The sequence below is a fragment of the Centrocercus urophasianus genome, unplaced genomic scaffold, assembly GCF_019232065.1.
Source record: "Centrocercus urophasianus isolate 14NV4802_14NV808 unplaced genomic scaffold, USGS_Curo_1.0 seq_20, whole genome shotgun sequence".
Taxonomy (NCBI): Eukaryota; Metazoa; Chordata; class Aves; order Galliformes; family Phasianidae; genus Centrocercus; species Centrocercus urophasianus.
In genome coordinates this window covers 2,457,054-2,470,641 of record NW_024884756.1, presented here as the reverse complement: position 1 = coordinate 2,470,641, position 13,588 = coordinate 2,457,054, and the positions used below count along the sequence as shown (strand labels likewise).

The following is a 13,588-nucleotide window of genomic DNA, read 5'->3' as shown; positions in this document are numbered from 1 at the left end:
TCCTGAGGGAATGAAGGATACCCAACCCAAATCAGTCCCTTCAAAATCCACCATTCTACTCTATCTGTTCCTTCCCTTCAAAGTCAGACTGCTTTCCCCAAGCCCCACTTGTCAATGTAATATTCAATGATAATTCAGGCTCTGACCTGAATTACTGAGAGAATCATGGGATAAAAATCTATCTTAGAGGAGAAAGACAAGGAAAGAGGAATGGCTCGTGCGGCAGCCTGCCCTGAGTAAGAAGCATCACCGTGCTACGTTTCCTTGTGTGTAGATCCCACTGGGAATTAATGTTCCAAGATTCCCTTGCTCTCTCTCGCTTCCTTTTCTCTGGAAACTGCTGTTCTTGCACTGCCTCGGGATGTGCCTAGTAGACTGACCCAGTCTCTGGGGCTCCCAGGAGAAATCGTAAGGAAAGAAATGAGCCTCTTCCCAAAGCATGGGCCAGTGACGTAGATAATGACATTAGCTGCTCTCCATAGGCAATGCTTGATAACATCCTTTGACTCCTTCCTTCTTTTCCACAGCGGGTGTGAAAAGGGATGTTGTGTTCCTGGTCGATGGCTCCCGCTACGCTGCCCAGGAGTTCTACCTCATCCGTGACCTCATTGAGAGGATAGTGAACAACCTGGATGTGGGCTTTGACACCACCCGGGTTTCAGTGGTCCAGTTCAGTGAGCATCCCCATGTGGAGTTCCTACTCAATGCTCATTCCACCAAGGACGAGGTGCAAGGTGCAGTGAGGCGGCTGCGGCCGAGGGGTGGCCAGCAGGTGAACGTGGGGGAAGCCCTTGAATTTGTGGCAAAAACCATCTTCACCCGTCCCTCGGGGAGCCGCATAGAAGAGGGTGTCCCTCAGTTTTTGGTCATCCTCTCCTCCCGCAAGTCTGATGATGACTTAGAATTCCCATCGGTGCAAGTCAAACAAGTAGGAGTGGCACCTCTGGTCATCGCAAAGAACATGGATACTGAGGAGATGGTGCAGATTTCCCTTAGCCCTGATTATGTGTTCCAAGTCTCCAGCTTCCAGGAACTGCCTAGCCTTGAACAGAAGCTGCTGGCTCCTATTGAAACCCTGAGTGCAGACCAAATCAGACAACTCCTGGGAGATGTAACAACAATTCCAGGTAAGACCCTGTCATTACCAGCTGCCTCTGTTGCTATGCAAGTAAATATTACACAACTGGGTAAATGATTTTTAATCCCTTCTTTTCTTAGTTATAAATGGGGGCAGCACACATACTACTTTTGGAGACCACTTCTAAACATGCAGAAATTTTTCTACCTAAATGTATAGCTTATTCTTATTTTCAAGTCAAAGACTGCAAGGTGCTAGATCGCATGTTCCCATTTACTGGCTAACTAAGAGAAAGACATAAATCTGTGGCAAAACAGAGCTAGAAATATTGCCAAATCCAGACAATACTGTCGAAGAATGAAATGGATAATCATAGAATCATAGAATGGCCTGGGTTGAAAAGGACCACATGATCATCCAGTTCCAACCCCCTGCTATGTGCAGGTCGCCAACCAGCAGCCCAGGCTGCCCAGAGCCACATCCAGCCTGGCCTTGAATGCCTGCAGGGATGGGGCATCCACAGCCTCCTTGGGCAACCTGTTCCAATGCATCACCACCCTCTGATGATAAGGGTCTGAGTAATATATGCTTAGAATATTAGGCAAGTCACTTATGCACACATGCACTTGCAAATAAGCCCTTGTGGATGAGCTCCACAAAGCACCATGCCTAAATTTGGGTAAAATATACCATGCAGTCTTACATTACCTGAGAAAATACAGCACAGAAATCCTGCAGAAAAGTCTAAGCAAAATAATTTCTCCTCTCTTTGCTTCCTGGCAGATGTTTCTGGTGAGGAAAAGGATGTAGTCTTCCTCATTGATAGCTCCGACAGCGTTAGGTCTGATGGGCTCGCTCACATTCGGGATTTCATCAGCAGAATCGTTCAGCAGCTTGATGTTGGGCCAAACAAAGTGCGGATTGGAGTGGTTCAGTTCAGCAATAACGTCTTCCCTGAGTTCTTCTTGAAAACCCACAAATCGAAAAACGCCGTACTGCAAGCCATCCGCCGCTTACGGCTTAGAGGAGGGTACCCCGTGAACGCTGGCAAAGCCCTGGACTACGTGGTGAAGAACTACTTCATCAAGTCTGCAGGGAGCAGGATAGAAGATGGAGTGCCTCAGCATCTAGTTGTCATCCTTGGAGATCAGTCCCAGGATGATGTCAACAGGCCTGCTAATGTGATCTCTTCAACGAGTATTCAACCTCTGGGTGTAGGAGCCAGGAATGTAGACAGGAACCAGCTGCAGGTCATTACCAATGACCCTGGCCGTGTGCTTGTAGTACAGGACTTCACAGGACTGCCCACTTTAGAAAGAAAGGTGCAGAACATTCTTGAAGAGCTTCCAGTACCCACAACAGAAAGCCCCGGATATCCAGGACCTGGTAAGATTGCTAATGCATCCTGCAGGCTTTTCTGAGTATAACACAGAGAGAGTTTGTACAATGTGTAAATGGCTCCATAACTCTTTTTCATCCCCAACAATTAAGTTACGTTGCTTTAAAGAACGCTTTGAAGAAGATTTTGTGGAGCACAGGAAAGCGTAGAGTTTGAAGAGATGAATCTATCATGAAAACATGAGGTGTAATAAAAACATTGTGTAAAAGGTTTTGTCATGTATGCAAGTAAAGTCACTCCAAAGACCAACAAAGCATACAAGTTTGAAAGGAGAGAGACATGCAGTGCTATCTGACATAGCACTAAGCACCATAAGTATTACAAATGTCACAAACAATGATTAGCCATTTTGATTTCTTTTGTAATTTCTTTTTCAGGAGGCAAAAAGCAGGCTGACATTGTGTTTTTGTTGGATGGCTCCATCAACCTGGGAAGAGATAACTTCCAGGAAGTTCTCCAGTTCGTGTATTCTATAGTGGATGCCATCTATGAGGATGGTGACTCCATCCAGGTAGGACTGGCACAGTACAACTCTGATGTCACTGATGAGTTTTTCCTCAAGGATTACTCCACCAAACCTCAGATTTTAGATGCCATCAACAAAGTGATCTACAAAGGTGGCCGAGTGGCAAACACTGGTGCAGCCATCAAGCACCTTCAGGCAAAACACTTTGTAAAGGAGGCTGGCAGCCGAATTGACCAGAGGGTACCTCAGATCGCCTTCATCATCACAGGGGGGAAATCTTCAGATGATGGGCAGAGTGCCTCCATGGAAGTCGCACAGAAAGGTGTCAAGGTGTTTGCAGTTGGTGTAAGGAACATCGATTTGGAAGAAGTCAGCAAGTTGGCCAGCGAGAGTGCCACGAGCTTCAGAGTGTCAACAGCTCAGGAGTTGTCTGAACTGAATGAGCAGGTCTTGGTTACACTGGCAGCTGCTATGGAGGAGAAACTGTGCCCAGGAACGACAGACGTGACGAGAGGTAAGCACCATCCTTCCATAAAATGCTCAGGTTATTCCCAGTTGGAGTCCATTTTGATGGACTCCTCCAGCTTGCCTACAGCTGAATCCAGGCATGAGCTTGGATCAGCCCTTTGTACAGGAGGTTCAGCACATGAATGACTTGTGCAATGTCACATCAGGACTGCAATTGTGGAAGAATTAAAGATAGGACAGGCTGTGGCATAGGAGACAGGAGACATTGCTTGGTGGAGACGGCTTCACCTCAGAAACGGGCCAGCCCCGAACTACTGACCCTCTGCTGCTATATCAGAGAGGCTCCTGCCTGCCTGAGCCTGTTTGACCCAGGTTATCATTGCTGTGATGAAGTCCACAGCGATTGTATATCAAATAGTGGCATTTCTCCGTCCAGAGACCATCTGCTGAAATCATAGAATCGTGGTGGTTGGAAAGACCACTGAGATCATCTAGCCCAACCTTCAACCCCATGTCTAACAGAATGAGGGCAGTCTGAACATCTGCACAGGTTGCTCAGAGAGGCTGTAGAATCTTGGAGAGACCTTTGTAAGTGACCTTGATGTGGTACTGGGCACTCTGCTCCAGCTGGGGCTGGGCCAGAGGTACCTAGAGATCTCTTCCCACTTCAGCCATCCTTTGGTTCTGTCACTGTTGCTTGAAAATCATCTGTTGCATTGCTCAGCGGTGACGCTCTCCTCTCTTTCCACGTTTCCCTTTCAGACTGCGACTTAGATGTGATTCTTGGCTTCGATGTGTCAGATGTCGGAGCCGGCCAAAACATCTTCAATTCCCAGAGAGGGCTGGAGTCCAGGGTCGAGGCTGTGCTGAACAGAATAACACAGATGCAGAAAATCAGCTGTACCGGCAGCCAGGCGCCCAATGTCAGGGTGGCCATCATGGCCCAGTCCCGGGGGGGACCCGTGGAGGGATTGGACTTTTCTGAGTACCAGCCTGAGCTCTTTGAGAGGTTCCAAGGCATGCGCACCCGTGGACCCTATTTCCTCACAGCTGAGACGTTGAAATCCTACCAGAACAAGTTCAGATCAGCACCCGCTGGCAGCACCAAGGCAAGTAAAAACCAAAGCTGACAGTGTTGGACAGAAAAGCTGCCCTCTGTTATATTTTGATTGAGAAGGAAGGATGCTCTTTGATTTTGGTCAACAAAGTGACCATGTATTCATAAGAAAAGCCCTGACTTTTGGTCACCTGCTTGTTCCCTGTGGCCTCCCAGCACTGTCAGTGCCCAGCCCTGGTCATTGCTGAGCAGCCAGGGCCTGGAGGCACTGCTTGGCCACACACCTTTCACACCTGCCTGATACAATGCACCTAAATCTGGCACAGAAATGCATAGATTCATGTCCAGCAAAGTTAGGAAGGGAGGAGCAATTCCCCCATCTCACCTTGAACAAAACATCCCTTGGACGAAGGCCCTCCAGGTTGCTCGTGATTGCATTCCAACTCTAAGAATTCTAACGATTCTATAATTGAACGATTCTGTGATTTAACACCAGAAAATCTCCAGGTCCCAACGTCAATTTGTTTCTCTCCCAGGTGGTAATTCACTTCACAGACGGTACAGACGACTACTTGGATCAGATGAAGACTGCCTCGGCCGATTTGCGTGGACAAGGTAATTTTTACTTCTTGAGAAAGTGACGATGGAGCCCACATTAACATCACACGTGCTTTAACACTGTTTTTCACGGATCAGCAGCGTTTCGATAGCACTGAATAACGATTTCAGTACGTCAGTGACTTGTACTCACATCGCTGTTTTTTTCGTCACCTCCCTGTGATATTTATTCCCGTGATCCACCTAAGCATGGGGGAAAACTTGCACTGAGTGTATTTGCTCTTGGTTGAAAAGCTTCCATTTGCAATTGGAGAGGCTAAGGACAACCCAGCTTTGCAGGTGAGGGTGTGCACGCTGTGCAGAGCACCGTGTCCCGTCACAGCTCCTTCTGCTTTCAGGTGTCCACGCTCTCCTCTTCGTCGGCTTGGATCGAGTGAAAAACTTTGAGGAAGTGATGCAGCTGGAGTTCGGGAGGGGTTTCACCTACAACAGGCCTCTGAGAGTTAATCTCCTGGACTTGGATTTCGAGTTGGCAGAGCAGCTTGTAAGTCACTTGGCACAGGCAGCGCTGCCTTGCAATGCTGGGGAAAAGCCAAAGGCTGGATGTGCTGCAGGTCTGGAGTGCTGCTGAATCACACCCTCTTGGCTCCGGCCATTCCCCCCTCCCTAGCTCACGTCTGCTCTTTATACAGATGCCATAGCAAATTAATGAAAAGCAGATCCTGCTGCTGTCCTTACTGCAGGAATGGTACATGACAGGCTTCTCCAGCTCAGGCTGCAAAGCACAAAGCCCACTGAGACTAAATCACATGGAACAGGTTAACAATACACACACGTACCAGCACCAAACTAAAGGCTTGAGGGTGATGCACCGTCATGCATTGTCAGTGCTAAACCTCCTGCACAAACATAACTCTCTAGGTTTCTTCCTGGAGCTGATATAGTGCCTATGTGTTAGATGTGTTTCTTACAAATGGTAGTTATTTTTCTTCCAGGCAGAAGCTCATAGATTTACCTCCACTCCACACATATATCGTCTCTCAAGCCTACTGAAAACTAATTTGCTATCATCTCTTACACGTACAGCTCCCCCTAACTTCACATCTGCTCTAGATTTGCTAACCTCCTTTTCCAGCAGCTTTAATAAAATTAGGCTTAATCTGCTATTACAACCTTGATGGGCCCTTCTCTGCAGAGCCAAGTGCAGCCACTTAGAAGTGAACCGTGCTTTTTGGGATAAGAGCTACTCTTCACCCCATCCCCATGTAATTCCTTTGACTAGGAAAATCCTTTCAAAATGTAAATGTGCAAAGCTGGCAGGAGGCATCTGCAGCCAGCAATGTACTTGGCAATGAAAAGCATTTTTTCTTTCTAGTGGATGATGCAAAACCAAGCTGTGATTTCTCTGAATCCGTATCTTCTTATTTTTTCCTCTTGCTGCGTGCTTGCAAATTGTTCTCAGCCCGTGGGTTGCTGGTGAACTGCTTTCTCCTGCCCTATTCCACACCCTGGATTTGTTTCTACACAGATGAGATTGCTCTCTTCAGCAACAGGCACCATTTCAGGGACTGGTCTCCTACTAAACGCCCTCTGTGACTTCTGCTCAAGCAGAATGTTGATATCCCCTAAACAAGCAATCTAATCTTTATGCCATCACACACCTCTTTCTCACACCGCTGTGGCTGTTTTCTGATGGAGAGAACCCAACATTCAGTTGTGTCATCTGTGTTTTCTCACAGGATAACATTGCAGAAAGGACATGCTGTGGGGTCCATTGCAAGTGCTCAGGGCAGAGAGGGGACAGAGGTCTTCCCGGCCCCATAGGACCAAAGGTAGGTCACGTCATTTGAAGAGGACAGCATCCAACATGATGATCCAACATGATGGGTGAGAGGACATGCAGTTGTGCATGTTGCACTGGGTGGTGCTCACAGGGAGGTTGTGTTCCTCTCACCCCCCCCATTGTAAAACTGCCTCTGGGCCATCCACAGCAGTTGAGAACTGCTCTTCTTCCTTTTCCTCACAGCCTGTGTGCTGTTAGCCAACTGATAGGGAAGGGAGGGCAGGAGAGAAGGAGAGAACAAAGCGTCCTGTGAGACAACCTGGGTACACCAAAGCAGGATGGTTGCTTCCCTTGCCTTGATTATGTAGGCGATCATGCAGATGGTGTGTGCTGAAATCCTAAATGTCGATTTAGAGGTGGCTCACAGCACTAGGATGAAAACAAAAAACATTTTGCATTTTCTTCTAGGGTGCTACAGGTGAGATTGGCTACGGAGGCTACCCTGGTGATGAAGGAGGACCGGTGAGTGACTGCTCTGCTTCAAGTGCTCAATACTGCTCAAATCAGAGACCTCACCACAGCAAAGCATTCAGAAACCTTTTTCTAAATACCTTCTGCAGGGGATGCAGGGGTGGGATGACAAGGGAGCAGGCAGGGCTTTGTGTCCTCCCCATGTGATGGCTGAGCCGCTGGTCCAGGTCCCGGCCGCTCATTGAGTGCTGTGGGGAATAGCTCCCATGCTGCAGGCTGACCCAGATCTGTGCTGTTCCTGAGAGGCAGCTGGGGAGGTTTGCAGCTGGTCCCAGCTACCTCCAAGCAGGGCAGGGTGTTGTGGACACAGCAAGCACCAACACAGTAAAGTCTTCAGCTGCATTAAAGACACAGCTTGTACCCATATTGAATGCAGCTGGAAGAGCTGAGCAAGTCCAAGTGTCAGACCACAAAGGGGTGTTCCTATCCATCACGGTGACAGGCAGTGAGTCCCATGACTTCTTCTTAGCACGGCTTCTTCCAAACTCTTACTTCACGAATCCCGTGTCGATGCTGGAACAAACAGCTCCCCATGCATCACGCCCAGGGGGTGAAGCCGAGGCCAAGGGGCTGATGGTGCACTTCTTTTCCCAACATCACAAGCAGGGGCCAAATGCTGCGGTCAGATATAAGGTCAGGATTGGGTTAGTCATCTCTGTTGAGCTCTGAGGGGTTCTTGTCATTTTTTGGAAGGAGGAAGATCTCTCAAAGCTGAGAGCTTGGCAAGGATGTGTCTCTCTCAGCAGCAAAGATGACCTCTATACGATGAATGCTGAGGACAAGAGATAGTCCCAGTGCATTGGCTGGGCTCTGACCTTCAAAACTTGATTCTCTGTAGCTTAGGACAAAGTACCTCTACCTCCCTTGCTTACCAATAAGTGCAATAGATAAAGATACGCATGCAGAGACAAACCTTGATCATTGTGTTTTCTCCTCTGTGCAACAGGGTGAGCGTGGACCTCCAGGAGTGAACGGGACACAGGGCTTCCAGGGATGCCCTGGGCACAGAGGAACCAAGGTACATCTGGAAGGAACCTGCACAGCACAGATACTGCATCCAGATGGGGGAAGTCCACTGCTGCTTTAGGATGCTGAGCAGCAGGCACAAAGTCCACACTAGAATCCACCTGGCCAAACACCAACGCTCCCCAAGTGTATCGCTTGGTCTTAGGAGCAAAAGGGAGACTGCTGATCCAGGCTCAACCTGCAGGCAGGATTTGCTGTTGAAGAGGGGGGAGAAAAAGTGAGCCATCACTGCTGCTTTGGAGGGGATACTCGAGCCAAGACTCAGGACAGCAGCCGTGCCACAAGCTAGAAGAGGTGGTGAAAGATTTAATATCTGTGGGCAATATTCAGTGATATGAAAGTGCTGTTTCCTACTGTTTGCTCTGACAGCAGGATTCTCTGGCAGGGAGTGCAGGAGTGCCTGAACCAAGCCCATTAGTTGCAGCTGAGCTACTGGGAGTCTTTAAAAAGCTGCCCAGCCTTGGACAAAGCTGATGCTCTCTGTGGCCCCTGAGGTCTGGATCCATTTAAGATGGGGCATAGGGAGAAAGCAAAGTCAGTGGTAATCCAGCTCATTATCTATGGAGAAAGAGTTACATCTATGGAATAAAATATTTTACTGGGTCAGCTGGCACACGAGCACATTTTTTTTTGTTACGAGTAGCCAAAAGACAGCTGAAGGTTTGCACAAGAGAAGTGAGGGATGGTTAACCCCTTTGCAGAACACCTTGTCCATCCCAGCCTATCCTGGCTCTGGGTCTGCCCCTCTTCCCTACCACCACCCACAGAGGTTGCAGCACACTAACTCCTTTTTCCTCATCCCTTTAGGGTTCTCGGGGATTCCCAGGAGAGAAGGTATGGAACTATATCCTCCTCACACAGTGGTGAGCGTGAGGATGCATCGGCATCCCCCTCCCTGGTCCTCCTTTTCTTTGGTGAGCATTTGTCCCCACATCTCTTCTGCAGGGCGAACTGGGAGAAATGGGCCTGGATGGCATTGATGGAGAAGAGGTCAGTCATTCCCAGCACACTTCTCTCTATAATGTGATGTTCAGGTGAAAAAGCCATGGAAATAGCAAACACTCTCCTCAAATACTCCTGTTCTTTCACAGGGAGACAAAGGCTTGCCTGGTTCCTCTGGAGAGAAGGGGTTCTCTGGCAGGAGGGTAGGTGTTTGTCACACACCATTACAAAGAGCAGAAGGGAGCCTGGAGAGGGTGGAAGCTCCTCTGCTCCCTATGGAGCTGGCAGAGGGAAGAGCTGCTCTTGCTAGATCTCCCTCCTTTTCCCCAGGGTAACAAAGGAGCCAAAGGTGAACGAGGAGAGCGAGGTGACCGTGGGCTCCGTGGAGACCCGGTAAGCACTGCTGAGGCAGCTTCTTGATCTCCCCCTTCAAGTCCTGGGTGTACTCAGGGTTACTGAATGCTGCTGGACGAGAAGCAAGAGCTCTCAGCCCTGTAGGCTGAAGCCCAGATGCTGTTGGCAGTGGTTTATAATGCACAAGCTTGTTCAGTCTATGCACCCTGCCCACTTACTGTGCCACAAGAAGCCTCCCTGCCCTATAGACCATGGAACAAGGACAACTCTTACAGTGAGTGTTCAAAAACAAACTTCCAGGCCAGCATATTTGTGTGTAACAACCTGTCCTGGCTGGGGAGGTGAGCTATGTGAAATGCTAGATCTGAGAACCTAAAGCCTTCTGATGGTGCAGTGGTTTTAAGGCAAGACACCACCAAAAGTTATTTGCTACCAAATGGGCAAGGGGCAGCAAAAGACGAAGGAACCAAAGATGGGGAGCACATGCCTCAGCAACCAAGCTGTCACTCATTGCTTCAGTCTCTTAGAAATCTCCTTCCTCTTCTCACTGTTATTATTTCTCAGCTGAAAAGCCACAGTTGCCTCAAATCACCGGAATTGTGCACTTGATCTAATTCAGTCAAAAAGAGGAAGAAAAAAAAAGAATTGCTGGTTCTGAGCTATATCAGAGCAATTTGTGATGTCCGAGTTTCTTGTCTCGCTCACACAGCTGTTTCTCATTGCTCCATTGCTTTCAGGGAGATTCGGGAGCAGATAATACTCAGCGGGGAACCAGAGGCCAAAAGGGTGAAATCGGACAAATGGTAAAGCTTCTTTGTTGTCTTTTGTTGGTTTTGTTTACACAATGAGATGGAGAAAGTAAGAGAAAAAGATGCTGCCAAAAAAGGTGCAAGCTCCTTGAATTCATTTCACCCCTTGTGCATTTCCCTTAGGGAGAGCCTGGACCTGCAGGGCAGAGAGGCCCAGATGGAGGAGTCGGGAGGCAGGTGAGATGTTGGATCTCCATCCTCTACTGGCTTTCCCATGTGATTAATTTCATGAGTGTCAAAAGTCACTGTTGTAGGGAGAAAAGAACTATACTCAGGAGGAAAACACATAGCTGGGATGTGTTTGCTGCTGCCAGCCCCTTGGCAGAAGCAAAACACACTGCTATGCATGTGACTGAGCAACTCACCTATGTATGGGGACAAAGGGCTGCAAAGAAGGAGAAAACATGCCAAAGCTTGGTTTGCAATAGCTGGCACAACATGGAGCCTAGATTCCTCTCTCCCTCTGTCCCCAGTAAACTATTCAAAGTCAATTTTGTATTAAGAAGCAGAGATGTGCTATCCTGAAAGCAATAGAGAAGTGTGCATGCTTACATCCTCACCTAACATGCCCCATTGTTTCTGTACTCACAGGGCATGGCAGGACGCAGGGGGCCAATAGGAGTCAAGGTAAGGATCTGCATAGTAACACAATAGAAAACACAGCAGTAACAGCAGGGTAACAAAGTCCTAGTCTGCAGCAAGAGAGGGTAAGCCCAAACACAGCAGCCACAGAAACAAAGGAAAAAGTCTACTTACCCTTAGAAGGCTTCAGGTAGACAGGAACCTCCAGTGAGACACCCTCACCTCCACTGCCAACCCTTGAATGAGGTCTGGGAAGGGGTGGATCCTGGCTCCATCCCTTCCATTCACTCAGCTACACTGCTTGCACCTGTGCTCCCCTGCCTTCCCACCAGGTGTTTAATCACTGCTTCAGGCCATGACTTAGCATTTCCACTACAGGTCTGGCACTGGTGCCTCCTGCTGCAGGATTTGCTTCCTCTTCCCTGCCTCGTCTCACCTCCAAATGCCTCTACAATTCCACAGGCTCCTTCTTGCTGCTGTGAAATCAGGCTGGTGGCTGCTTCCCATGCCAGACCAGGCAGCATACTTGGGTCAAAGCATAAATGATAATAACGTACAAATTAACACTCACTGATTGTGGCAAATCGCTCCACTATTTCCACGCTCGTTCTTATTTTACAAAATCAACAAATAAAAACAGTTCTCCCCTGCCCTTCGTGTAGCCATAAAGCAGCTTCCCGTGCCCTGACACCCCCTGCCCTTGCCATGTGTCCTATGTTAACCTGTGCTGTTCTGCACCTCCAGGGTACCAAGGGTGCACTTGGCCAGCCAGGGCCAGCTGGAGAACAAGGCATGAGAGGACCACAGGTCAGTGAGAGAAGGCAAAACGTACATCCTGTGGCAGCGTGCTGTTGCATTACCTCTTCCCAGGGCTTGGGCAGCGAGGTCTGGTGGGTTGGTGTGCAGTTCCCAAGGTGTGATGTATTCGGAAGCCATCTCTCGAGTGCTGAGGAGTTTGGTTTCCTTCCCAATCTCTGCTTGTGCTGGTGTGTCTCTCTCCCCACGTGTGTTGACGTATCTCTCCCTTCTTCTGCACAGGGCCCACCCGGCCAGATTGGCACTCCAGGCATCAGGGGAGAGCAAGGCGTCCCCGGACCCAGGGTGAGTCCTTCTGCCCATTCTCAGCCAGGGACCAACAGGGCTCAGCCTGGACATCCCACTGAATTTCCTACAGTGCTTTGAGGGGCACCAGCCCTAGCTGTTGACCCGTGATTCCTACGGCCATGCAGGTTGTATTGACACGCTGCCAATGCGCCTCTCCTTTCTGTTACAGGCTGGTGGTGGGCAACCAGGAGCACCAGGAGAAAGGGGCAGGATTGGCCCGCTGGGACGAAAGGTATGCCTTCATGAGCTCTGGGAATCAGAACCAAAACAGCTACGAGGAGCATCAGAATTTAAATAATACTGGAGGTGAACCTCTTGGGGCAAAAGTAACTCATCTTTGGTGGTTTGTGCGGTGCACACATGACTCTCTGCTGCAAAAAACACTCGTTCGTGAAAAGAAACTAGTGATGGAAGGGTGTATGATTAAACAGATGCTCCTTTTTTCAGGGCGAGCCTGGAAATCCTGGGCCCAGGGGACCGAATGGACAGCAAGGCCCACGAGGAGAGATGGTAAGTGTGGTCATGGACCAGCTACAGGCTGTCAAAGCAGAGAGTTTAGCTTGCCTGTGGACTTTTTACTCTCCAATGCACAATATTAGAGAGGGCAATCAGCCCCATGCCTTCCAGGCATGAGTGTAGTTTTACACCTTGTGTATGTATGCTAAACAGACTTAATTCATTCTTGTTGTTTAAACAGCACTTTTTTGTACTACTTCTCTAAAAACTAATTTTCCAGGGCTTGTGGCATTGGTGTTTTTCTCTATTGATACCACAGGCTCTGTGAACTTTAAGATATTCAAGCGTGACTGAATATTAATGCCATTTGTTTTCCTATTTTAGGGTGACGACGGACGAGATGGAATTGGTGGCCCGGGTCCTAAAGGCAGAAAGGTATGTGTGCTCAACACGGCTGCCTACCAACACGAGTTAGAAAGGACAAGGAGGAGCAGTCAGACCTCAAAAAGAGTTGGCTCTTCTCTTCTTGTTAACTGCATGAGGAGCAGAATTGCAAGCTGAATTTGCAGTCTCTCCCACCTTTTCCTCCATCATTTTAATTTGTTGTTATTGATCCATCTACAGAAACAGGATCATTTTCTAAAACCCTATTTTCAAACAATACTTCATGTATTTTTTTTTTCCAGGGAGAACGTGGCTTCGTTGGTTACCCAGGACCCAAGGTACAACGCAGCCCATGAACTATGGGTTCATTTTCCAATCAGTGTAGCCATGACCTAAAGATCTGTGCAGATCGTGAGCTACGATTTCTGTTTGTCCCCATCCAGGGCGGACCTGGTGACCGTGGTGGTGCTGGAGGCCCCGGACCTAAAGGAAACAGAGGCCGTAGAGTGAGTATTCATTTGATGCAGTTTTTCCCCTATGCAAGAACATCCTGGAAGACGTGCCTGTCTCCTCTAAGGGTTGACTCATGCT

General features: G+C 48.7%; 1 protein-coding gene across 11 annotated transcripts in view; it reads left to right on the top strand.

Annotated features, from left to right (window-relative positions):
- The window catches only part of COL6A3 (collagen type VI alpha 3 chain), a 53,722-nt gene that overhangs the window by 25,776 nt on the left and 14,358 nt on the right, over positions 1-13,588 (top strand). For all 11 annotated transcript variants that reach the window (XM_042822203.1, XM_042822201.1, XM_042822199.1 and 8 more), the window contains 23 exons: positions 528-1,127; positions 1,862-2,464; positions 2,855-3,457; positions 4,174-4,520; positions 5,005-5,083; positions 5,425-5,570; positions 6,766-6,858; positions 7,278-7,331; positions 8,287-8,358; positions 9,174-9,200; positions 9,312-9,356; positions 9,458-9,511; positions 9,639-9,701; positions 10,400-10,465; positions 10,595-10,648; positions 11,063-11,098; positions 11,798-11,860; positions 12,092-12,154; positions 12,327-12,389; positions 12,605-12,667; positions 12,998-13,048; positions 13,300-13,335; positions 13,441-13,503. In XM_042822203.1, coding sequence (XP_042678137.1) covers positions 528-1,127; positions 1,862-2,464; positions 2,855-3,457; positions 4,174-4,520; positions 5,005-5,083; positions 5,425-5,570; positions 6,766-6,858; positions 7,278-7,331; positions 8,287-8,358; positions 9,174-9,200; positions 9,312-9,356; positions 9,458-9,511; positions 9,639-9,701; positions 10,400-10,465; positions 10,595-10,648; positions 11,063-11,098; positions 11,798-11,860; positions 12,092-12,154; positions 12,327-12,389; positions 12,605-12,667; positions 12,998-13,048; positions 13,300-13,335; positions 13,441-13,503 — 3,344 coding nt within the window. The remainder of the gene's footprint in view (positions 1-527; positions 1,128-1,861; positions 2,465-2,854; positions 3,458-4,173; positions 4,521-5,004; positions 5,084-5,424; positions 5,571-6,765; positions 6,859-7,277; positions 7,332-8,286; positions 8,359-9,173; positions 9,201-9,311; positions 9,357-9,457; positions 9,512-9,638; positions 9,702-10,399; positions 10,466-10,594; positions 10,649-11,062; positions 11,099-11,797; positions 11,861-12,091; positions 12,155-12,326; positions 12,390-12,604; positions 12,668-12,997; positions 13,049-13,299; positions 13,336-13,440; positions 13,504-13,588) is intronic.